A 26,951-nucleotide genomic window follows, 5' to 3' on the forward strand; every position below is an offset into this window, starting at 1 on the left:
ATGCAGATGAATAATCATTTGGCAACTGTGCATTCAGAATTTTAGACCCAGCACATAGTACTTTTACCAGCCCTTGCTGAGAGAAATACTGCTCCTTAGGTAACATGATAAACCCTGAGTTGTTGGACTGTTTCCGTAAGTCCTCTTTAGAACTGTCTTCAGGCTGCAACTCCTGATTTCAGGGTGCACCAATACAGAGTTTAATAGTTGGAAAAAAGGTCAAATGCGTAGGATAAGTGGAGCTCAAACAATGCGTGATGTCACTTCAGCTACCTCAGATATTTGTTAAGTCGACTTCCGCGACACGCAAAAGTGTCATTAAATTAATCTATTAAATGTAACATTGTAAATTAATGCATTTAATTAGTGGGTTGGATTTGCCACAATAATACATTTACCTGTGAATGTAATGTTGAAGCCTTCATATGAGATTGAAAAATCTGATATAAATCGGAGCTGAGCGCTGAAATTTCCAAAAAGGCCCGCTTTGATGGCAGGAGGAAGGACTGAGCCAGTGAGGCGGGCTACTGGGTCTGCGAAGCTGCCATCTTCTGTGATCAGTAAATAATCATGCGAGCTCTCGAGGTGAAAGGTGTGAAACACCAGCTGTACACCTTAAGGGAAAAAAAGAAGTTCAAACAGTTACTTAATGTACTGTTTTTAATATTTAATTAATTTCACAGAAACTGTATGCTTTTTGTGACATTTAGGATTACACATGTTAACAGGCTAAAAAATTGAGCAACAGGTCATGGAAACACAAGAAACAAAAGAATGGAAATGATACATTAGAGAGCATTTGAAGATGCAAGGTTAACACACAATCGCAATAATGCCAATATACTTACACAATAATATTTTTGACATTGTAGCTCACAGTTTGATTACCAAAGTAATGAATGGTAGCCCACCTTTGCTTTATTAGAATGCATTTTCTAGCTGGTATTCCCACTCCTCACTTTAAAATCGATCACTGCATTTTATCAATATCATCTCATCAGGATTTACTTTAGTGGAGTGCCTATATCAGGTGAAGATCAATCAGTCTCGATGACCAGACAAGTCAATGCCGTCTCGTCATCGTGCTTCAACACCCTGCGCATGCTCCGTAAGATCTTCCGATGGATACCCGCCGAAACAAGGAAGACGGTCACCCAGGCACTCGTCACCAGCCGACTGGACTACAGGAACACCCTATACGCGGGAACTACTGCCAAACTACAGAAAAGACTCCAGCGCATACAGAACGCCTCCGCACGACTCATCCTGGACATCCCCCGCCACAACCACATCTCCGGCCACCTGAGAGACCTGCACTGGCTCCCCGTCAGCAAGAGGATCATGTTCAGACTCCTCACCCATACACACAAGGCTCCCCACGACCTGGGCCCCAAGTACCTCACCAACCGCCTCACCTTCTACACGCCCACCCGCCAGCTACGTTCGACCAGCCTCGCCCTCGCCGCCGTACCACACATTCGCAGAGCCACCGCCGGAGGAAGATCCTTCTCCTACCTGGCGGCCAAGACATGGAACTCCCTCCCCATCCACCTACGGCTGACCCAGGACCATCTCTCCTTCAGGAAGCAACTCAAGACCTGGTTTTTCGAGCAGTAACGGACCCCTCCCCCCCAGCGCCTTGAGACCCTACCGGGTGAGTAGCGCGCTATATAAATTGTTTGATTGATTGATTGATTGAGTCAGCAATATCACTTCTTTGATGCTCCGGTGGCACAAGCCCCTCAAACATATCTATGAGGCGAAGCAAAGCCACTCTGCGTGGATGTACATGGCCTCATGTATATGGAGGAAGACAAAGCAGGGTAAATCACTGTCTTGTTTTACTCTGCATCAAGGAGGCGTTCCATGCAACACGCATTGATTTTTACTCTGCCCCAGATTTACTTAATCACGTCAACCTGAGGATGATTCAAAACCTTATACCTCTGCAGTGCAAGCTTAACAAGGAGAAATATTTTAATTTCTCCATGTTTTTTTCCTCCTTTTATGTGTGCTGTAGGAAGAACACATATAAGGAGGAAAACGCTGCTCTGGATTGTTTTTGTGCAGGGCGGTGCCCCTACCTTCACAAATACACTCCTGCCTTCAATGGAGATACCCATGGTGCAAGGGTGCCTACTTTGGCACCAGGCAGGGGGAAAGGACAGGAATGCATTGTATGTCATAAATATGGTGCATTCCTGCCCTTTCACATTGGCGTAGGGCAGCACAGCAAGAAGGACCAACACCAATTAGGAATAATAGAGTAAATTGTAATCAATTATTTGACAACAAAAATCCAATAGGGGTAAACTGAGTTATGAACTTTCAGACTTTAAAAGTAAAAATAGCACCAAAAAGAGTTAAGCGCCAACCCCTATCATCTGGTTGTACTTGATAGGTACAAAGTGGCAAGTTAAGGCTAACTGCGATGGACTGCGGGCTGGATACAGAAACCAGGTTGTATCTGGTCTGAAGTTTTACCTTTGGTCTCTGAATGGATGTGGAAAATCCTAAGTGAGCAAGGCAGCTGACCCTGGCCAAGAGGGTTCATACAACAAAGAGGGGTCTTCTTTAGGCCTCGATGCAAACTTTACACTTGAAGGGGCACCTGATGGTGCCCCCTCTAGAACTCTCACCCTCTTGACGAGTCAAGAGGTCTGCTTCAACAGAGTTTTCAAGACCGAATGTAAATGCTTCCCTCTTCTACCCATTTTCTCAAAGGGCACACTTACAAAGCTTTTTGGGCTCCATGAAATACTATTAAAAACCTGCCTTGAGAGCCCAAGGAATTCTATTTAATGTACAAAGGACCCCAGGAAAGGACTAGGGGTCCTTTGTATATTAAATTGCATTCGCAAGGCAGCCTTTCAGTCTTTTATTTCATGGACAACAAGCTCTCCTCCACATGTGCAGCCCATAAGCCAAGCATTTCAAAGGGAATAGAATATCTAGAAACGTCTCTCTACTTCAACGAAGGCGCCAGGATTACAAATAGGACCTTCAAATCCACTCCCCAGTTCACTTTCTGGGCATGCAGAAGTACTTTCAGAGGACTTCCTGGTACTTTGTCCTGCTGTTCATTTCAGAAGCCTGCTTTGCTGCACCTGGAAGGACTGCTCTGCTTCCTGAAGCCTGCTTTGAATAATCAGAGGCCTGCCCTGCTACTCGAGCCCTGTTCCACTGCTTGAACCTAGGCTACCAGAGTAACTTCAAGGGCTAGTTGGCTGACCTCGTGAGCATAGCCTCAGGAACAGAAGAGGCTCTAGCCATTTTGAACCAGCATGTGGATGCAGTCTGCATAAGTCCTAACCCTCAATGTGGTGCCTCTCCAGTTATGGACCCTTGGAAGTGGTACCCAGGTGCAAAAATACAAGAATGTTTTGCTAAAAAGTGCTCTGAGAATCGATGGCAGATCAGGTCCTACCTGAATGTAGGTCCGCTTAAAGGTGCATTGATGGACAGACTGACTTTGTGACAGCTTGTTACGTTCTTCTCTGCAGCAACAAATCTATATCAGCAGTCCATCACAGAAGGAGTATGCAGCCTCTTGAAGCCCTCACTGAGTTTGCAGCTAAATTCCAATGGAGATTTAGGACTCCCAAAAAGAGACTAAGTCCGAACGTAAAAATCTTTACAGCAACTTAATTCTGTGGCTCCCTGACAATAACACCTCCTCCTTGGGCACTGCCTGGAGCCCTACCTTACATTTTCTAAAGTGGTGTGGAGTTTTTCTGGTTTTGTGTTTTCACTTTATTACTGTATGATTGCTGCATAAATACTTTACACATCACCTTTAAATTAAGTTTGACTGCTTTTGTGCAAAGCTGCCAGAGGGTTAAGCAAAGGTTAATGTTGTGACTTTAGTAGTTTACCCTGATTGGGATTGTAGCTTTTGCTCAAGGAGGGGTTTCCTCCCCACTGCACCAACTCTCCAATTTCTCACATCATGTCATTGGTGTAAGTTTCTATACCATATAGTATGGCCTTATTGAAAATTAAACATTCCAGTTACGTATTAGCCAATTTTGCCATGTTTTAGGGTTCCAAGCTGACACACTGTGTATTGGGCAGCAGTGATTGAATATGCAGAATGCAAAAACTAGCAATACTAGTCATCAGAAAATTAGGTGATACTCAAAAAGTAGGATTTTCAAAAACTGCCCCCGCCCCGCTAAAAGCCAAGGGCAATTGATGCCATTCCCTTGGCAGTACTTATCATCTAAGTGGAAAACATGTAGAAAAGGCATCTACATTGGTATGGTAATTTGCAGACTTGCATCCTACCAACAAGTTGGACCTCTTCAACAGTTTTGGACCTTCCCTCCTTATCTGACGTTAACAGTAGTGCCTTAGTGTCAAACACAGTCCAAGCCACTAACCTTACCCATGAGGAACCTTTCTCATTTGCAGTCTTCAGCTGGGAGAGGACTATCCCTAGCCTACTCACAGATTCATCCCATCAGGTGAACAGTGCCACCATAGATAGCAAGGTGATGTGACCCACCTTGACCCACAGGTCACCCATATGTGCCTAACTTAGCTCCTGGCCAGCTCTGCCCACAAGGCATGGAACCAACAGAGACTAATGACAACTGTCATTGTCAAGAACCAAACTACTTTCTATCCACTAACATATGGATGCTTAAATGTAGTGTTTAGGTAGGTTCAGCTTCCAGCCAGTGATCCTGCAGGGAGTCACCCACTTGCTCCTGAGGTACTTCAGGCCTCCTTGGTTTCCCAGAGTAGGGGAAACACCATCAATCTCTAGGCACCTGAGGCTGTACTCTTGCTTTGTAGCCCAAGAATGTTAGGGTGAGTACATCAACTCTGTTAGAAATGGGGATCTCTAGTTGGTAGTGACTTGCACCCTGACAAAGGAAGGACCCTTCGTTCTAGTCATAGTAAGGGAGTTACACACCCAAGATAACCCCTGCTTACTCCCTTGGTAGAGTGGCACGAGCAGTCAGGCTTATCCCAGAATCAATGTGTGAAGTGTTCATCATAACACACACAGTCACACAGTGAAAATACTACAATGGACACTGTAAGAGTTTAGAAAAAGAAACAATTTTATCTAAATCAACCAAGACCAAAACGACAAAAATCCAACAAACATAACTCAAAGCATCACTTTTAAGGTTTAGGCAATTCTGTCCATGGAACTCTATGGATGTGTGGATTTTAGCACAAACTACCTTTGTTGCATCAAAATAAAAGACAAAAAACAGCTGCAAAGGAGGAAGGCATCAGAAAACATATTGATGTGTTGGTTCTTAAGTCCCAGGGGAATGGAGGCGTCAGTTCTGCTACACGCAGGAGAAGTGATGTGCTGATTCCTTAGTGTGAGGAGAAGAGACGCGTTGATTTCCAGAGGCGATTCCTTTCGGTGGGGTGATGCGCTGGAAACTTGGCACACAGGTGTAATGCGTGGAAATACGGATGCACTGGGGTTGATACAGTGGTAACAAAACAGGCGCTGCACTGATTATTTCACGATACAGAAAAGGGGGTGGTGATGAACAGAGTGTCTGAATTAAGCAGACCACTCTTACCCAGTCCAAAGATCAGGGCTTGATCCATCACCGTTATTTATCTCACTGCCCCATCCCAGCTCAGAACCTGGCTATATGCAAATTAGTCTGTCCCTGGCCCAGTGCATCATGGGAACAGGGCAGACCAAACTACCAAGCCAATTCTTCACCAGAAAGGAGACAAGCTACCAGGGACCGGTTTCTGGCATTTCAGCCTCTTCGGCCCGGCTTGCTTGAATCCTGATGGAGCAGTGAGAAAGGGACTCATGTCTGAGTATACCCTGCCACACCTATAGTGGCCAAAAACGATACAGAAAAGGGGGTGGTGATGAACAGAGTGTCTGAATTAAGCAGACCACTCTTACCCAGTCCAAAGATCAGGGCTTGATCCATCACCGTTATTTATCTCACTGCCCCATCCCAGCTCAGAACCTGGCTATATGCAAATTAGTCTGTCCCTGGCCCAGTGCATCATGGGAACAGGGCAGACCAAACTACCAAGCCAATTCTTCACCAGAAAGGAGACAAGCTACCAGGGACCAGTTTCTGGCATTTCAGCCTCTTCGGCCCGGCTTGCTTGAATCCTGATGGAGCAGTGAGAAAGGGACTCATGTCTGAGTATACCCTGCCACACCTATAGTGGCCAAAAACGATACAGAAAAGGGGGTGGTGATGAACAGAGTGTCTGAATTAAGCAGACCACTCTTACCCAGTCCAAAGATCAGGGCTTGATCCATCACCGTTATTTATCTCACTGCCCCATCCCAGCTCAGAACCTGGCTATATGCAAATTAGTCTGTCCCTGGCCCAGTGCATCATGGGAACAGGGCAGACCAAACTACCAAGCCAATTCTTCACCAGAAAGGAGACAAGCTACCAGGGAACCGGTTTCTGGCATTTCAGCCTCTTCGGCCCGGCTTGCTTGAATCCTGATGGAGCAGTGAGAAAGGGACTCATGTCTGAGTATACCCTGCCACACCTATAGTGGCCAAAAACGATACAGAAAAGGGGGTGGTGATGAACAGAGTGTCTGAATTAAGCAGACCACTCTTACCCAGTCCAAAGATCAGGGCTTGATCCATCACCGTTATTTATCTCACTGCCCCATCCCAGCTCAGAACCTGGCTATATGCAAATTAGTCTGTCCCTGGCCCAGTGCATCATGGGAACAGGGCAGACCAAACTACCAAGCCAATTCTTCACCAGAAAGGAGACAAGCTACCAGGGACCGGTTTCTGGCATTTCAGCCTCTTCGGCCCGGCTTGCTTGAATCCTGATGGAGCAGTGAGAAAGGGACTCATGTCTGAGTATACCCTGCCACACCTATAGTGGCCAAAAACGATACAGAAAAGGGGGTGGTGATGAACAGAGTGTCTGAATTAAGCAGACCACTCTTACCCAGTCCAAAGATCAGGGCTTGATCCATCACCGTTATTTATCTCACTGCCCCATCCCAGCTCAGAACCTGGCTATATGCAAATTAGTCTGTCCCTGGCCCAGTGCATCATGGGAACAGGGCAGACCAAACTACCAAGCCAATTCTTCACCAGAAAGGAGACAAGCTACCAGGGACCGGTTTCTGGCATTTCAGCCTCTTCGGCCCGGCTTGCTTGAATCCTGATGGAGCAGTGAGAAAGGGACTCATGTCTGAGTATACCCTGCCACACCTATAGTGGCCAAAAACGATACAGAAAAGGGGGTGGTGATGAACAGAGTGTCTGAATTAAGCAGACCACTCTTACCCAGTCCAAAGATCAGGGCTTGATCCATCACCGTTATTTATCTCACTGCCCCATCCCAGCTCAGAACCTGGCTATATGCAAATTAGTCTGTCCCTGGCCCAGTGCATCATGGGAACAGGGCAGACCAAACTACCAAGCCAATTCTTCACCAGAAAGGAGACAAGCTACCAGGGACCGGTTTCTGGCATTTCAGCCTCTTCGGCCCGGCTTGCTTGAATCCTGATGGAGCAGTGAGAAAGGGACTCATGTCTGAGTATACCCTGCCACACCTATAGTGGCCAAAAACGATACAGAAAAGGGGGTGGTGATGAACAGAGTGTCTGAATTAAGCAGACCACTCTTACCCAGTCCAAAGATCAGGGCTTGATCCATCACCGTTATTTATCTCACTGCCCCATCCCAGCTCAGAACCTGGCTATATGCAAATTAGTCTGTCCCTGGCCCAGTGCATCATGGGAACAGGGCAGACCAAACTACCAAGCCAATTCTTCACCAGAAAGGAGACAAGCTACCAGGGACCGGTTTCTGGCATTTCAGCCTCTTCGGCCCGGCTTGCTTGAATCCTGATGGAGCAGTGAGAAAGGGACTCATGTCTGAGTATACCCTGCCACACCTATAGTGGCCAAAAACGATACAGAAAAGGGGGTGGTGATGAACAGAGTGTCTGAATTAAGCAGACCACTCTTACCCAGTCCAAAGATCAGGGCTTGATCCATCACCGTTATTTATCTCACTGCCCCATCCCAGCTCAGAACCTGGCTATATGCAAATTAGTCTGTCCCTGGCCCAGTGCATCATGGGAACAGGGCAGACCAAACTACCAAGCCAATTCTTCACCAGAAAGGAGACAAGCTACCAGGGACCGGTTTCTGGCATTTCAGCCTCTTCGGCCCGGCTTGCTTGAATCCTGATGGAGCAGTGAGAAAGGGACTCATGTCCCTTGCTCACTGCACCATCAGGATTCAAGCAAGCTGGGCCGAAGACGGCTGTAATGCCAGAAACCGGTCCCCGGAAGCATGTTTCCTTTCCAGTAAAGAATTGGCTTGGTAGTTTGGTCTGCCCTGTTCCCATGATGCACTGGGGCAGGGACAGACTAATTTGCATGTAGCCAGGTTCTGAACTGGGATGGTGCAGTGAGCTAAAAAACGGTGATGGATCAAGCCCTGATTTTTTGACTGGGTAGGAGTGTTCTGCCTAATTCAGACACTTTGTCCATCACCACCCCCTTTTTGAATCGTTTTGGCCACCACAAGTGTGGAAGGGTATGCTCAGATGTGAGTCCCTTGCTCACTGCACCATCAGGATTCAAGCAAGCTGGGCCGAAGACGGCTGTAATGCCAGAAACCGGTCCCCGGAAGCATGTTTCCTTTCCAGTAAAGAATTGGCTTGGTAGTTTGGTCTGCCCTGTTCCCATGATGCACTGGGGCAGGGACAGACTAATTTGCATGTAGCCAGGTTCTGAACTGGGATGGTGCAGTGAGCTAAAAAACGGTGATGGATCAAGCCCTGATTTTTTGACTGGGTAGGAGTGTTCTGCCTAATTCAGACACTTTGTCCATCACCACCCCCTTTTTGAATCGTTTTGGCCACCACAAGTGTGGAAGGGTATGCTCAGATGTGAGTCCCTTGCTCACTGCACCATCAGGATTCAAGCAAGCTGGGCCGAAGACGGCTGTAATGCCAGAAACCGGTCCCCGGAAGCATGTTTCCTTTCCAGTAAAGAATTGGCTTGGTAGTTTGGTCTGCCCTGTTCCCATGATGCACTGGGGCAGGGACAGACTAATTTGCATGTAGCCAGGTTCTGAACTGGGATGGTGCAGTGAGCTAAAAAACGGTGATGGATCAAGCCCTGATTTTTTGACTGGGTAGGAGTGTTCTGCCTAATTCAGACACTTTGTCCATCACCACCCCCTTTTTGAATCGTTTTGGCCACCACAAGTGTGGAAGGGTATGCTCAGATGTGAGTCCCTTGCTCACTGCACCATCAGGATTCAAGCAAGCTGGGCCGAAGACGGCTGTAATGCCAGAAACCGGTCCCCGGAAGCATGTTTCCTTTCCAGTAAAGAATTGGCTTGGTAGTTTGGTCTGCCCTGTTCCCATGATGCACTGGGGCAGGGACAGACTAATTTGCATGTAGCCAGGTTCTGAACTGGGATGGTGCAGTGAGCTAAAAAACGGTGATGGATCAAGCCCTGATTTTTTGACTGGGTAGGAGTGTTCTGCCTAATTCAGACACTTTGTCCATCACCACCCCCTTTTTGAATCGTTTTGGCCACCACAAGTGTGGAAGGGTATGCTCAGATGTGAGTCCCTTGCTCACTGCACCATCATGATTCAAGCAAGCTGGGCCGAAGACGGCTGTAATGCCAGAAACCGGTCCCCGGAAGCATGTTTCCTTTCCAGTAAAGAATTGGCTTGGTAGTTTGGTCTGCCCTGTTCCCATGATGCACTGGGGCAGGGACAGACTAATTTGCATGTAGCCAGGTTCTGAACTGGGATGGTGCAGTGAGCTAAAAAACGGTGATGGATCAAGCCCTGATTTTTTGACTGGGTAGGAGTGTTCTGCCTAATTCAGACACTTTGTCCATCACCACCCCCTTTTTGAATCGTTTTGGCCACCACAAGTGTGGAAGGGTATGCTCAGATGTGAGTCCCTTGCTCACTGCACCATCAGGATTCAAGCAAGCTGGGCCGAAGACGGCTGTAATGCCAGAAACCGGTCCCCGGAAGCATGTTTCCTTTCCAGTAAAGAATTGGCTTGGTAGTTTGGTCTGCCCTGTTCCCATGATGCACTGGGGCAGGGACAGACTAATTTGCATGTAGCCAGGTTCTGAACTGGGATGGTGCAGTGAGCTAAAAAACGGTGATGGATCAAGCCCTGATTTTTTGACTGGGTAGGAGTGTTCTGCCTAATTCAGACACTTTGTCCATCACCACCCCCTTTTTGAATCGTTTTGGCCACCACAAGTGTGGAAGGGTATGCTCAGATGTGAGTCCCTTGCTCACTGCACCATCAGGATTCAAGCAAGCTGGGCCGAAGACGGCTGTAATGCCAGAAACCGGTCCCCGGAAGCATGTTTCCTTTCCAGTAAAGAATTGGCTTGGTAGTTTGGTCTGCCCTGTTCCCATGATGCACTGGGGCAGGGACAGACTAATTTGCATGTAGCCAGGTTCTGAACTGGGATGGTGCAGTGAGCTAAAAAACGGTGATGGATCAAGCCCTGATTTTTTGACTGGGTAGGAGTGTTCTGCCTAATTCAGACACTTTGTCCATCACCACCCCCTTTTTGAATCGTTTTGGCCACCACAAGTGTGGAAGGGTATGCTCAGATGTGAGTCCCTTGCTCACTGCACCATCAGGATTCAAGCAAGCTGGGCCGAAGACGGCTGTAATGCCAGAAACCGGTCCCCGGAAGCATGTTTCCTTTCCAGTAAAGAATTGGCTTGGTAGTTTGGTCTGCCCTGTTCCCATGATGCACTGGGGCAGGGACAGACTAATTTGCATGTAGCCAGGTTCTGAACTGGGATGGTGCAGTGAGCTAAAAAACGGTGATGGATCAAGCCCTGATTTTTTGACTGGGTAGGAGTGTTCTGCCTAATTCAGACACTTTGTCCATCACCACCCCCTTTTTGAATCGTTTTGGCCACCACAAGTGTGGAAGGGTATGCTCAGATGTGAGTCCCTTGCTCACTGCACCATCAGGATTCAAGCAAGCTGGGCCGAAGACGGCTGTAATGCCAGAAACCGGTCCCCGGAAGCATGTTTCCTTTCCAGTAAAGAATTGGCTTGGTAGTTTGGTCTGCCCTGTTCCCATGATGCACTGGGGCAGGGACAGACTAATTTGCATGTAGCCAGGTTCTGAACTGGGATGGTGCAGTGAGCTAAAAAACGGTGATGGATCAAGCCCTGATTTTTTGACTGGGTAGGAGTGTTCTGCCTAATTCAGACACTTTGTCCATCACCACCCCCTTTTTGAATCGTTTTGGCACTGATTATTTCAGCCGCTCTCCTGTGATGTGTTGATTCTTTCAGCTGCAAGGCAGGACCTGAGTCAGAGTCAGAGCGGGGAGTTTGGACGTTGAGGACACCGTGGTCTGGATTTGGGCTGCTGTACTGTACTGTACTGATTTTCAAGCTGCACCCTGGTAATGTGTTTGTTTTTCAACTGCACGACAAGCTTGTGGTGGGAAAAATGGTGCTGGAAAGGCAATGCAGAGATTTCTCAAGTCTAGAATCAGCAGACCCACCTCTAAGGGCCCAGAACTGGAAAAGGCACCACTTGGCAAGTCAGAACTCCCAGTAGTGGAGTTCAGAGGACAGCAGATGGAGTCTTTGATAGCCTTAAGACTTCCAATAGGAGTCATGCACACACACATCCTTGGAGAACCGTGGAAAATCAGGATACAAGAAAGCAAATTCCATTTCTTTTACTACCTACAAACAGAAGCAGCAACTGCAAGCCAACGCAACAAAGCAACATGCAGCTCTTTTTCTTGGCAAATCCTCAGTCCAGAAGTGCTCTAAAGATGTGGCGTTACAGATCCAATACGTATACCCATTTTGGCCTTTGAAGTGAGCCAAGGGAGGTGGAAGCAGCATAGTGAGAGGGCAAGCACAGTCCTAATCAGGTGTGAGTGACATCTCCCACCACTCTAGCTCAGAAAGGCCCATCAGCCTGGTGATGGGCAATCAGGATATGCAGGGCACACCTCAGTACCCTTTCTGTGACTGTCTAGAGTGAATGTAAAAACAGCAGCTGGCAGTCTAAATCAGATGTTGATTCCACAGGCAGGCAGGGACTAAACGTCGTGTTTTTAAACACACAATTTAAAAATCAACTTCACTATAAGATGTATTTTTCAGGGAAACCAAAATCCAAATCTCTAGCTATTCCCAATTGAAAGTTACACTTGTAAGATGTTACAAGGCAGCTCCAATGATAAACTATGACAGAGATAGCCCTTGCAAAAGAATTTGGATATATTTCACTATCAGGACAGGTAAACCACACCAGCACATCTCCTACCTTTCACATACACTGCACCCTGTACATGGGGCTACCTGGGGCCTAACTTAGGGGTGCCTTACATGTAGAAAAACGGAAGGTTTGGGCATGGTAAGTGGGAGCTCTTGCCAGGTCGACATGGTAGTTTTAAACTGCACTCACAGACCCTGCAATGGTAGGTTAGAGACAAGTTTACAGAGCTACTCATGTGGGCGGCACAACCAGTGCTTCCGGTCCATTAGTATCATTTGATTTACAGACCCTAGGCACAAACAGTGCACTTTACTAGGAACTAACCTGTAAATCAAATATGCCAATCATGGATAACCAATCATAATCACAGTTTACACAGGGAGCACTTTCAGTTTAGCACTGATCAGCAGTGGTCAAGTGCCAAAAGTACACAAACCAGCAAAAACAAAGTTTAGCAGACAGCCAAAAATACAAGTTTCATGTCTCTGTGACAGCACAAATAGCACCGCCAGAACAGCTGTGGCCTCACCACTGCCAATTTGCGGGACCTAAACTATTAAAGCATATAACTCCTGGTCCTTCCACTGTGGCTGACACCAACCTTTTCCCATGTACTCTCTTTCTGGGTCTGTGTAACCTAACCATAAGAACAGTACTCTGAGACATTTGTAGTTGGTAAGCTGTGACAGGGGCCCCATTCACTATGACCCTCTGGAAGTGATTCCTACCACTCTCCAGGATTACCAGCTCACCTTTTGGGCTGCGTCCTAACTAAGCTACACTAGGGCATGCTCTATTACTTCTCCACCCATGATACACTGGTCACCCATCCAGAGTGCCCACTTGTAAGTGCCTTCATCTTGGGCCATGAGGATTCATTGCTCATTTGCTCTGACTGTAGATAGTCAAAATACCAGATATTTTATAAGTGCCTCTTTTCCCCTGGTTTCCTGCTTCCAAAAAGTGGTTACATACACTATCCCCTTGTCTGAATGTTAAGCCCTAGGAAGTCCTCTGTTTGGGACTTGTTTTTTCACTCCTATCTCTGCTGCAGGTCTGGCCCTCTCCTCCTTCTTAGGACCCCTCTTGGGATCTCTTGATTACTCTAATTGTAAAAACGCTATGGGGTAACCCATTATCCCTCAGAACCTGGGAAATAAAGCTTAATATATAAAATGGTTCTGTCGGGTATGTAACCTGATTGCTTCAGAATGTTGAATAAATCCCTTCGAATTTTTGAGTAATCATAGGTTACTTTAGACAATACTCCACTGAAAACATAGTCAAAATGCAAATCCAAACCAAAAGGAACAGGGTAACAATATATTTTTAATCCATGAATTGTTTTCATTCATAAACACCCTGTTTATAATACATGAAGATTAATCAATGAATCAAGAATTACTTTGTATAAAACGGCGCTTATAAATACAGTGAGTACATAGTGACGTATAGGACACTAGTGACATGGAAAAAGTGAATTTATATACAAGTGTTAGTGAGGGAGGGGGTGGGAAGAGAAGGAAACAATCTAAAGGCCAGTATCAGTATTTAATTATAATTAATTCAGTATGCCACTTCAGTTGACCTTGGCTAACTGAATATTCTGTGCTGGTCCGATGGTTTTAATATCTTCGACATTTCGACCCTTGGACGCCTTGATTGTGGGTCTGGGGCGGATCTTCTTCAGGTCATAGGGCGGGGGGGGGGGGTAGTTGTGGTATGGCGCCTAGGGGCCCCTTGGTAGATTGGACCCGGGAAACGTATGTAGAAAAATCACCAATTTTGGCAGGCCTCAGAAAGATTTGAATCCTGGTATGAGAAGATAGCGGGTCCCTATTTAGTCTTGGCTGCTGGTCGTGAAATTGTAAATCATGGAGCCCATTGTTTCCTTAGATGCTCCTTAACAAGAGTACCAGCCACATGGTTGAGCTATCTGGTGTATGACTAGCAGTCTCTGATCCTGCAGCGTGCACGAGATCCAAATCTGTCCGTGCCCTGTAAAGGTATTCCTTCGGCAACCCTATTGAAATAGGGTTGCTAAGGAGCGTCTAACACTTGTATATAAATTCACTTTTTCCATGTCACTAGTGTACTATACATCACTATGTACTCACTGTATTTATAAGCGCCGTTTTATACAAAGTAATTCTTGATTCCTTGATTAATCTTCATGTATTATAAACAGGGAAGTTTATGAATGAAAAGAATTCATGGATTAAAAATATATCGTTACCCTGTTCCTTTTGGTTTGGATTTGCATTTTGACTATGTTTTCAGTGGAGTATTGTCTAAAGTAACCTATGATAACTCAAAAATTAGGAGCGATTTATTCACATTCTGAAGCAATCAGGTTACATACCCGACAGAACCATTGTATATATTAAAGTTGAATACTCTAAGGCATACGTATGCATTGGCTTCCCTTCAAAGCTTCCTGGGTTCTTGAATCTTGGAGTCTCCAAGATGCTTGTGTAACTTTAAAGAATAATTACACAAAATGTGCTCCTTTATCACCAAATTGTATAGCACATTATACGTATTCACTTTACTGCTGTTCACCCAGCCCTTTACTGCTTTCAATGTAATTCCTAGAAAGTCGTCCCAACATTGTTGTATTATGTGTGCTTGTGGTAATTTTCAAGAGTGAGACCAAACGTATGCACCAGTGCATCCATAATGTCAGTGTATGCCTCCGCTACCTCCTTATATAAAGTTAGGTATATATCCCTCCCCTCTATTGGCACCAACCTTCTCAACAATGCTCCTCAGTGCTGCTTGCCTACCCTGTGAATTCTGAAAGCCCTCTCATAAGAATTGAACCATATGACAATATTCTACACCACCACAAATCTAGGCAGAACATCTTGCTGGTACTATCAAGAAATTTGCTCCAGCAGGCAGTCTTCTCCTCCAAGGCCCTTCTCTTCCACTGCAGTGCAATCTTATTCTCATCCAGCACAATGATACCAGATCAGCCTGATATTTTCTCTGACTTCTAGTCATATTACTCCAACTGGTAGGCTACCAACACAGAAGCGTTCAAGATGTAGGTGTCGCAACTCCCAGCCATGGGAAGTGCACATGAGATTCCTCATTGAGACAGCTTGACATCAGATTTCTCTTCTTCTAAGCCTACCTCATTCTTGTCTGAGGTGGTGAGTGACTGACAGGCCTCTTGCCAGGTCTAGAGGACATTATGAGAATTCTCCTTCCCAAATTTCCTGCTCACCTTCAATGCCCAACATTTGGCTATTGTTTTCAGCTATCCAATGCAGAAAAAACCCACCTCCAAATTCCCAAAACTTTAAGGAGCATAACTGGGAATCAAAAATGATTTAAAAAAAGAAATCCAGAAAAACTATTTTCGCTGTCAATTGTGTTTAGGGATTTCAAATTTTGACTTTTAAAACTGAGTGTCAGATTCTATACACAAGTTCTGTATCCAACCGCTAAACATCAAAATAAAAAAACAGGTTATTAGTTGGGGAGGATGAAGTTCTTTCGCAAGTAATTAGTCAAAATCTTGTGTGGGGTCCAACACAAGTTCAATTAATAAACCTTGCCTTAATTCCTGGACAATATGGCACACACTAAACTGAGGAAAATTTGTAAATAATTAAGCAGTAGGAAACAATTAAAAAGGCAAAACACAACACAATAAAAATCCAACAATCAACTCATATAAACATAGGGAAAGAGCAATAAAATGACTACAACCCAATAAGGGGAACCAGAAACATCAACGTTTACAATTTTCGAGCAAAATGCACCAAGAAAAAGAAAAAAAATAATAAGTCACTGTTCGCAGCTGACCAGCCTAGGCCCAATTTCATGCAGACTGTGATAGAGTAGAGGCTGGATACAACTAGCAGGTAACCCTGGTGAAAGATTTTAACTCTGAAATTAAAGTCAAAATCCTCTAGCGAGACTGTATCTGGTGAAGTCCTCTTGTAATCGGATGGATGTTGGAGGAGGTCCTGCTGAATCCGCTGCTTTGGGTGGGAAAATCTCTGAGAGGCTAAATTAAAATTTTACAGAACTTCTCTACGGGCATGTACTTTTGACGCCTTCACCCGATCTAGATTTCAACCTTCAGACTTAGTTTCCTTTCTGGAGCTCAAAATGTCCCAGTGATGCAAATCAGGAAGCTGTTTGTATGTATTTATTGACATTTATGTTGTTTGTACATAGTTAGGAAGCAACAGAGCACTGCACATTACACAAAGCCATGGGGAGATGTCCGTTAACTGTGTCCATCAAATGTTGATTCAGAAGATACATGTTAGGCACAGGGTGATTAAGTAATTTGCACAGAATCATTCAATGCTGAGCCTGGTGCAAAACCTAGATTTCGAATTTGAAACCACAGTTTCCAAGATCGGCAGCTCTAATCTCTAGCTCACATCTTGTATCTAATGATGTGCTATCAAAGTCATCTTGAAGTTGGACACCTTTGCCTTGAGGTCATCAGCAGGGTACTGATTAGGTCCAGTTGCTACTGGTCAGCAGGTCACTCCAGAAGGAAGACCTCTTGAGCGCTTGTTGTATCACTATAGCCACACAAAAGGCCGCCAGCGGACCCTTGGAGTCCATTTCTCAGTACTGGACACAAGTAAGAGCAGGGTATGCCCTTCAGGGCCCCATACAGGTCTCCTGTTCCTCCAGTGGTCAAGAAAGTATTCTGATGAGCTGTGAGTGAGGTTCCACTTTTGTAGGCTTTACATGGCATGATGGTTGTGACTCCTGGACACACTAAACAATGAGAAATTGTTCAAGGGGGAACACATCACACTTTTACAACCCATCATGTTTGTCTTACTGCAAGCCGAGTGCTTAATTTGTGCCAATGTTTGCCAGTGCCTATTTTATGACAGTCCACCACATGGTGGCAACGTCTGTATGTTTTCATTGAAGCACACCACTTTCATAATGCAATATGCACTAACAAATAATAATAATATGAGAGCTTCTAGGCAATTGGTACTAGCATTTTGCTACGCAGACAGGGTGTACTGCAAGAGGCTGTTGCACCCTAAGCAGTACTTTAGATCCTGCCACTTTGTTTCATTTTTAGGAATTAACCTAACACGGAATCACTTTTCTCACCGTGTACTGCACTTCACATACTTTACATTTCTGTTGCAATATATGTAAATATCTTTAGAGCTGCTAATAAGCAATTCGATTAAATCAAATATTGCTCCTCTTTACCAAAATGTGCCCTTCAGCAACGAATTTCGAGCTCACAATACTAATTAGCAAGATATTTTCACAGGTTTCAGCTGTTATTATTATTAAACTCTTATTAAAGGTTTAGACAATTTTTTGCATGTTTTGTAAAAGCATTATATTACATAGTAAACAATGTTTTCATCACTCCACTCTTCCTTTATATTGTTGCTGCCATTGTATTTGTTGTCGTACTATCATGCTATTCCTTTATTAAAGACAAATGTGCCCTAAACAGTATGTGAGCAGGCCCATATTTTAATATCAAATATTATTTATGTCAGTTACTAAACTTCTTCTTCATTTAACATGATAATTATAGAAGATGCACCTGTGAAAATGTCTTCATTGCGTGGAGGTTTTCTGCAAGGATTATGTAAATATTTTCCCTTTTAAGGAATGACATGGATTAGTTTTGTACTGAACAAAATGTGAAACATTGTCATTGCCTTTTTTCTCCAAATTATATCAAAATGAACCCATGTAGATGCAAATGGGGAGTTGAGTACAAGGTCAGATACAAATTAGCCAAATAATGCAGATTAGATTTTCTTTGAGCAGACAAAGATGAGATATCACATTAGAAATTTGCCTCACCAATGCTCTTCTGGTCCCACCTGACACCTAACAGTCATGAATAGGAACCCCTGCCTGCAGCAAAATTACTTCAGCAGAAACTTTCTCCCACAGTGGCCATCTATTACTTGATAATAAATCAAAATTCTTCAGCGGACGGTGGACCTTCCTCCCAGTCATGGATGCCATGAATTTATACATTTTGGTCCAGATTTGTGTCATACAAGGCGACACAAGGATTCTGCAAAAGCCACAGTAAGATTTACCAAGTCACGCAAGGGTTGATTTGCGATGCCTTGTGTGGCTTTGTAAAGAAATGTAATGCAACGCAGTGGCTTGTGTTACGTTGCAGTATATTTCATAGCAGTAGACGTTCAATGGGTAGAGCATGGCCATTTCTGTGTATCCGCCCATTGAATATGATGCAATTCTATATTTACTAAATCTAGTAAATGTGGTATTGCGACAAAATAGTATGCCTACCACAGAAAGGCCTAATGAGGAGAAATATTTGTTTTCTCCTGTTATTTCCTCTTTCCATGTATGATGTATTCAGCACACATAGAAAGAAGAAATTGCCACTAAGGATTATTTTTGTACAAGAAGGTATGCCTCCCCTCACAAAAACAAACCTACCTGTAACACAGGCACCCTTGTAGCATGATGTTAGGATTCGTGCGTAGTCCTCTTTTTGTGGCCATGTTTGTGAAGCCCATGTGACCTGATGGGGGGAGTTATAAGCTGCCTTCTCCCTGTCCTCAGTGCTTGATATCTAGTCGTGTGGTTCCTGGTTTTGGGGCTAGGGACATATTTGTATTTTGGGACACTGTGGCGGTAGTTCACGGGCTCGTGAGCTAGTTTACTCGTATATTGGGCTCTTTGCTTATTCCTTGCCCTTCTTACCTTGCCCTTCGCCTATTTCCTGTTGTTCGTCTTCCCTGGATGTGCTTTCCCTTCTACCGTGTTGTGCTCCCTTTTGCTTTTGTCTACTTTGAGCCTTTTAGCCCGGATGGGATTTGGGAGTAGCTGGGGCTCCGGCGCTCTCCTGAATTGAAGATAGTGGTCCGGCTGGATTACTTTTACAAACTTTGTGACTGTGGGCATCGCGGTATACGCATTTCCGCGTCTTTTCCGCCCTTTCTACATCGTTTTGTGGAGGTGGAGTGAAGTTCGGACGCTTCCGGGTCCAGCAGTAGCAGCGTTGGAAGCCGGCGATTTAACCTCCCTGCACATATCCCCGTATTTCCCCTGAGTATAATCCCTGAACCTGGAAGGAGGTTTTATCAGTCGTTATAACAACTTTTTCCTCCTATATTGTAGGCTCTGTGACTTCCAGAGCGTTTCTCCCGGTCCATCTTCCCCTCCCCTTTCCCTGCTTTGGCTGTCTTACCATCTTGACATTGAAGATCTTCGGATACAGCGTTTGCGGGTAAGGAGGTGTTGGGTTGTACTGGCATGGTCACATTAGGAGGCACTATGTTGTGTATGTAATACCATATGTGTTAGACTGTAACTATTCCTGTTATTGTAGGTGCAGTCACGTGGAGATAAGGACACTGGTCATTGCAGTAGTCCTTAGAAGAACACCTGGGATCCCTTATTTGTCACTACCCTTTTCCCGCCCCCTGTCCGTTGCCCCTCTGCTGACTCATTGTATTACGTTCAGTGGGTCGCTTATGGGCAAGGGTAGTGGATCGGGTTGATCATCGCTCCTGCATTGTATGGGCAAAGCTGGAAGGAACCAACACATGACATAAGGGTCAATGCCTGGTGCTAGACAGCACACAGTGCGTCAGAGGTAGGAGGGAGCAGATGTGTGCCATTTCTTAGTAGATATGGCTCATTTCCGTTCCCTCCGTTTTAGCATGAAACACTACTTTAAGGTGCAAATTAATTGCATGTTAATTCAAAAGACTCTTGGTCATATATTTTGTAAAGATTCAAAAAGCAATGGTAATTGGGTTTGCTGATAAGTCTATTGATTTTTGTTCGCCTGCTATTTAAGGACAATTCAAAAAATTATCAAACAGATCAAAGAGAAAGTACTTTTTGTGTATGAAAAGTGTTAAACATTCACATATGCTTATTTATGTTTTAACTTACCCTTTCCATGTGTCACTTCTATATTCCATGTACAGTTTAAAGAATTTGGATAAAAATCTGGAAAGCCAGGTGAAAGGATGGTCCCATGCTTTCCATGAATGTAGCCACCGCAAAGAGCTTAATAATAACGAAAGAAAAACAGAAATTGCAATTAATTGTAAATACAAAATAACTCAATCATGAATTGAAACAATCCTTTTGAAACGTAAGTAAAAAATAGCTTTCATTATATGTGTTCCTACAATAAAACAATTCTAACATAATTAGCAAGTTTGAATGCAATTAATATATCATGATATTTTACATAGTTAGAAAAAAATAAACAAAAATACAACTGCATTAGAAAACTATCAATCATGAAGAAATCAAATTTAACAGAAGGGTGAAGATCACCCTGTTAGAACTGGGGGTCTCTAGTTGGCAGGGGTAGGTACCACTGTCCAAATAGGGAGCCTTGCTTCGAGTCAGGGTAAGGAGGAAACCCTCTGAGATAACCCCTGCTCACCCTCTAGGTAGCTTGGCACGAACAGTCTAGGCTAACGAGAGGCAATGTGTAAAGTATTTGTACCAACACTCACAGTAACACAGTGAAAACACCACAAACTGACTGCACAACAGTTTAGAAAAATAAAGGTATTTAATCTAAACTACACAAGACCAAAACGACAAAAATCCAACATACACAGTTCAAGAATATGGTTTCAAAAGAGTTCTTAAGGTTGCGTTCAAATTCTTTAGGTTGCGATAGAAGAATCCACAGATGCGTGAAAAGTTCACAGTTGCGTCACGTTTACTCACAGTACCTTTTAGTTGCAACAAAGTTCCAAAAGCAGAAGCTGGTGAGGTGGAATACAAGCGATGCATTGATTCTGAGACCCTGGGGAGGCGATGCAACAACCCCGCTGCAGCAGCGGGCGTGTTGCGACGAATCCGGTCTGGATGGGGAGGAAGGATTCCGGTGCGGAGGTTCCGTAGGAAGTTTGTTCTCGCAAAGGCACGATGCGACGATCTCGTAGGGGTTGCGATGATCTCTGGGGCGACGATGCGCGATCCAGCGGTGATCCTCTCTCTCGCAGCTCCTCGATGTGATGGTTCTGCGACGATGCTCGCAGTGACGTGATGCGGTCCGCAAGCAAGCGGTGCGGCGATCTCACCCAGCGACGACAGGCTCTGCGACGACACTCGCAGCGATGTTCGACTTTCCCGCACCAGTCTGGTGCGTCCCGCAAACGAAGGATGCGACGGCTCTGGCAGCGGCAACAGACGCTGCGACGATCTCGACCTTCGTAGCAGTGGGAATCTTCTCGCACTATCGGGGATGCGCTCCGCAAGCGAGCGATGCAACACTTTTCAAATGCAAAAGTCTCTCAAGCTTAGTTTCAAGCTTCCCAGCAAAGGTACACTTCCAGAGGCCCCACAACTGGATCAAGCACTCTAGGAAGGACAGAACTCTCTCAGCAGAGTTCAGGGAAGCTGGGGTTGAAGACCTTTTGTTCCTGGGACTTCAGAACAGGGAGCCAGCTCTTCTTAGGCCCTTGGAGATTCCTTCAAGACAGGGGACACAGCACACTAGCAAAGTCCTTCCCCTCTCCTTGGCAGCAAAGCAACAGCAGGTCAGTCCAGCAGAGCAACAGCAGGACAGTCTTCCTTCTTCAGAGTCAGCTTTCTCCTTGGCAGAGGTTCCTTCTTGATTCCAGGATGATCTAATTTTCTGTTGTCAGGGGTCCTGTACTTATACCCCTAAAAGTCTTTGTTCTCTTTGTGCAAGTTGGCCCTGAGCCTGGTCTGAACCAGTTCTGGGTGTTGCTTGAGCACTTTGTTTGCCTGGCTTCTCCTTTCCTTTCAGAGTGAGGGGCAGGGTTGTCAGCCACCCAGCAGGAGGTGGAGCCAGCATTGTGCAAGGCAGGCGCAGCCCTATTCAGGCCCAGGTGCTAACTCCTCCCACCACTCCAGTTGCAAATGCAGTCATTCAGCCTAGGGCTGACTCAGCCAGCCTCCTGGGGCATCCCCAGCCCCTGTCACTCTCAAACCAGACAGTCAATCCACAAACAGGCCAAGGCACACAGAAAGGTCAGACAAGAGAACAGGAACTTTCTAAAAGTGTTGTTCTCAAACACAGGATTTAAAAACAACCTTTCCTAAAAGATGTGTTATTAAATTCTGAGTTCAGGGATACTAGATATTTATGTCCTATCTTGTTCCTATGGGAAGAAATGCTGGAAGCCACTGTAGCCAGCATCCCCCATGTTAATCTTTGGAGCAAGATAGCCTTACAATAGTGAAAAACTAAAATGGCTGCCATTCACTATCAGAGCTTGTCACCTGCACTAGTACATTCTCTACCTTTTACATACACTGCACCCTGCCCAGGGGGGTACCTTGGGCCTTCCGTAGGGGTGACTGATGTGCACAAAAAGGGAAGGGTTAGGCCTGGTCAGTGGGGACACTGATCAGGAGGACATGGCAGTTTCTAAACGGCACACAGGCACTGCAGTAGCAGGCCTTAGACACCATTTTAGAGCTACTCCTGTGGGTGGCACAATCAGTGCTGCAGACCCACTAGTAGCATTTGTCATCACCAGCCCTGGCACACCCAGTGCACTTTACTAGGGACTTCATGGTGATACAAATATGCCAATCAGGTATATCCAATCACAATATCAATTTACCTAGGGAGCACTTACACTCTGGCACTGATCAGCAGTGGCAGAGTGTCCAAAGCATCTAAACCAGCAAAAACGAAATCCAGCACAGCATCAAAAATACAGGAGGTAGAGGCAAAAAGATAGGGGGAAACCACGCCAAAGATGCCAGGTCTAACACACCCCATGAGCTTGGACTTTCTAATCTCTTTCTGATTTACTCGAAGATTATGTTCAGTAAAAAAAATAGTACTTTTGACTTACAGGCTACCTAGGTGGACTAAGAGAACCTTTGAATTCACAAAATGAAATAGATGTCCACTTGTTTAGGCCTTATGTCTTCAGACAACAGGAACATCCATCAGTATTCAATTTATGTCCAAGAAAAACGAAAGCAGGATAAGCAGTACGTGGAGCGATCCCTATTTCCAGTATGTGGCTTGATAAGACCATACTTCCACATATGGATGGAAAGTTCATGTATTACTTTGGCTTAATCTTGCATCATCCATGGGAAGGTGCAGACATACTTTAAGCCTTCATTTGCAGATAATGCTCTATAGTGACTTGCACTGCTTGATACAGAAGCGTCCATTCTGGTTTCAAATGTGTGACCCATTGAGAATGTTACTTAGGAGAATATAGTTGTAGTCCTAAATTTCTGTTAGAAATATTTGTGTGTTTTTCCAAAAAGTTACACAGGTGAGCTTGCTAATGTTCATACCATTTGCAAATATCACCACGAGTTTATTGAATGAAAGGAAGTGAAAGTAGAAAGACAGTAGACGAATCATAATTATACTTATACCATCCATGTTCATAGTTTCATATGAAACAGGCAGGATTTTTTTATTATAGAACAACCAACAAAACCCTGTCCAAGGACGTCAACAGAAGTCAGTAGGGAGGAAGAACAGTCATTTCGTACAGATAACTACTCCAGAACCACACACAAATTGTGGAGGTACTTTCACTGCACTGCGCCCAGATTAATAAAAAAACGGAATTTCCTTGGCAGAAATACTGAACACCCAATAGTATGACCCACCTAGGTCTATCACCAAGATCCACCCTCAAGGTGTAGGATCAAATTCTCCTCAGAAAAATGTGTGAAAACCAAATGACACCTCACGGAAACACCACCATCGGGGTAACTGGTATGTAATTTCCAGACAAGCCCCTGTCTCATCATCGGTAGTCACTTGATTCTCAAAGAAAAGGGAAAAAGTGTCCAAACACAAACAACACAAATATGTGACAAAATGTGAAAAGCAGAGACAGTCTGCTAGTGACAAACATACAACATAAAAAAGTGCATAAAACACAGCAACTAGTTCCCTTAACCGACTTTATTCATAGGGAAAAAGGGCCAGATGTAGGTAGCCAAATACCGGTCGGTAACGGCCGAATTCAGCCGTTACCGACCGGTATTTGGCTACCGAGATGTAGGAGGACAGAAACGGGGCAAATCGGTAATTTTACCGATTCTGTAAATATACTGGTCGGTAAATTTACCGACCGGTATTTTTACAGAATCGGTAAAATTGATATGTAGGTGGGACTCTTATGAGTCCCACAAGGCCTAAGAAATCGGTATTTTACCATCAAATTCAATTTGATGGTGAAATACCGATTGAGGTGTGCATGCACATGTGTGCATGCACACCTGTGCCATATGACAGGCAGACCTGCCCTTAGGGCAGGTATGCTTGCCACATGGCCCCCGTACCTTTTTTGGGGGTGCTAGAGGGTGTCAAAGTGACACCCCCTGCACCCTTGTCAAAATCGGTATTTACCGATTCGGTAAATACCGACCGGTAATGCCCCATTCATTCCTATGGGCTTCAAAGCCCATAGGAATGAATGGAGCATTACCGGTCGGTATTTACCGAATCGGTAAATACCGACTTTTAAAGATTCGGTAAATCCACATCTGGATTTACCTACATCTCGGTACTTCTATTTTACCGATTCATAAATACCGAATCGGTAAAATTCGGTATTTATGAGTCGGTAAAATAGAATTACCTACATCTGGCCTTAGATGCTGTACCAATAAAAAGGCTGGTAGCTAATCATGCATACCATTACCTAGTGCCAGTGCCGACATGTTTCACTGCCATATACTTTAAGGCAGTTTCATCAGGGCTGCACTGTATGCTGCCACTCCACTTTGAACACTTGTTCTTTGTTTACCAAAGACCACCAGGTTGATCATACCGGTCGCCTAAGGGATGGAGAAGATGTATGGAGCTCCAAACGTGAGATCCTACTTTCACTTTAGCCAATAGGTTTCGTAGTCGCTCAGTCGGAGCGCTTTGCGCTTTGCCTCATCCATTTCAATGGATGAGGCAAAGCGCTCCGACTGAGCGACTACGAAAGCTATTGGCTAAAGTGAAAGTAGGATCTCACGTTTGAAGCTCCATACATCTCGTCCATCCCTTAGGCGACCGGTATGATCAACCTGGTGGTCTTTGGTAAACAAAGAACAAATGTCCAAAGTGGAGTGGCAGCATACAGTGCAGCCCTGATGAAACTGCCTTAAAGTATATGGCAGTGAAACATGTCGGCACTGGCACTAGGTAATGGAATGCATGATTAGCTACCAGCCTTTTTATTGGTACAGCATCTAAACTTTTTCCCTATGAATAAAGTCGGTTAAGGGAACTAGTTGCTGTGTTTTATGCACTTTTTTATGTTGTATGTTTGTCACTAGCAGACTGTCTCTGCTTTTCACATTTTGTCACATATTTGTGTTGTTTGTGTTTGGACACTTTTTCCCTTTTCTTTGAGAATCAAGTGACTACCGATGATGAGACAGGGGCTTGTCTGGAAATTACATACCAGTTGCCCCGATGGTGGTGTTTCCGTGAGGTGTCATTTGGTTTTCACACATTTTTCTGAGGAGAATTTGATCCTACACCTTGAGGGTGGATCTTGGTGATAGACCTAGGTGGGTCATACTATTGGGTGTTCAGTGTTTCTGCCAAGGAAATTCCGTTTTTTTATGAATCTGGGCGCAGTGCAGTGAAAGTACCCCCACAATTTGTGTGTGGTTCTGGAGTAGTTATCAGTACGAAATGACTGTTCTTCCTCCCTACTGACTTCTGTTGACGTCCTTGACAGGGTCTTGTTGGTTGTTCTATAACTTTTGAGTGGAGGGCGACCCTGTCTGTTCTTCCCTCTATGCTCCAATTGTGGTTTTTAGGATTTTTTTATTAAACATCTTGAGGGTGAGTGCCAATACCTGGAAATCCCTTGCATGTCATTACCCTGGTCCACAGAATATAATGCAAAAAGCGGTTACACAGGAAAGGTGTTACTATAGGGTCAATTCACTTTTGTCTCATTTTAAATGTAGTTATATATCTCATTGGCAATGTATCCTCTCTCTAGTTTGGTTGCTGACAGCATAGCACACGAAGGACCGATTCTGGCTACGTTGTGAATCAATTCCAGAGTTAAATCCTAACATGAGTGCACATTTGCAACGTTCTGGAATTCTCTAAAGTTTCTTGATGTACAACTATAATTCAGTACCTGTCTCGGTTTTCAAGGCACACTTCAGTAATATTCCTGTGATCTGCAATATATGCATGTGCACTGATATTTCCTTCGGCACATTATACAATTACACCTGCTGAAATGCCATCGCCTTAGTGCAATGACAAGTTTTGAATTTGTATCTCCTCAAAACATTGTTCCCTGTTGAGACACCCCTGCACTTACATACCCACGAATACTAAGACCCTCCCCATGCTTTAAAGGAGTTTACCCATCCCTAAAGCACAAGTAAACCCTCTACTTCCCGAGTTAGTCAGAGTTCCAAAACTGATTTGGAAACCCTGGAATGCACACTACTCACTCATTGAGTGACAGTTACTCATTAGGAACTATAATACACCATCATGAATTCATGTTATTCATAAGTAAAATGGTTTTCATGTACTTAAAAACACTTAATTTCTGAATATTTACACTTGCAGGAGTTAGTACGAGTTTCATGTGCAGATGGCTTTGTGAATCAAAAGCACTGGCAGGTTGAGCCATTGAACCAGTGACAAAGGAGAAGGAATATTGCTTTCTCGTGGTTGCAAACACCCATCTTATGAGGACTATGTAAAAAACATATATCCTTAAAAA

At 44.7% G+C, this 26,951-nt stretch overlaps 1 protein-coding gene across 1 annotated transcript in view; it reads right to left on the reverse strand.

Moving 5' to 3' along the window:
• CSMD1 (CUB and Sushi multiple domains 1) overlaps positions 1-26,951 on the reverse strand; it is a 4,503,734-nt gene that overhangs the window by 1,978,404 nt on the left and 2,498,379 nt on the right. Inside the window, exons 19-20 of the mRNA XM_078647516.1 lie at positions 20,167-20,283; positions 399-614 (exon numbers count right to left, since the gene is read on the reverse strand). Of these exons, the coding sequence (XP_078503642.1) occupies positions 399-614; positions 20,167-20,283 (333 nt within the window). The remainder of the gene's footprint in view (positions 1-398; positions 615-20,166; positions 20,284-26,951) is intronic.

Source organism: Lissotriton helveticus, chromosome 6 (assembly GCF_964261635.1).
Source record: "Lissotriton helveticus chromosome 6, aLisHel1.1, whole genome shotgun sequence".
NCBI classification, from domain to species: Eukaryota; Metazoa; Chordata; class Amphibia; order Caudata; family Salamandridae; genus Lissotriton; species Lissotriton helveticus.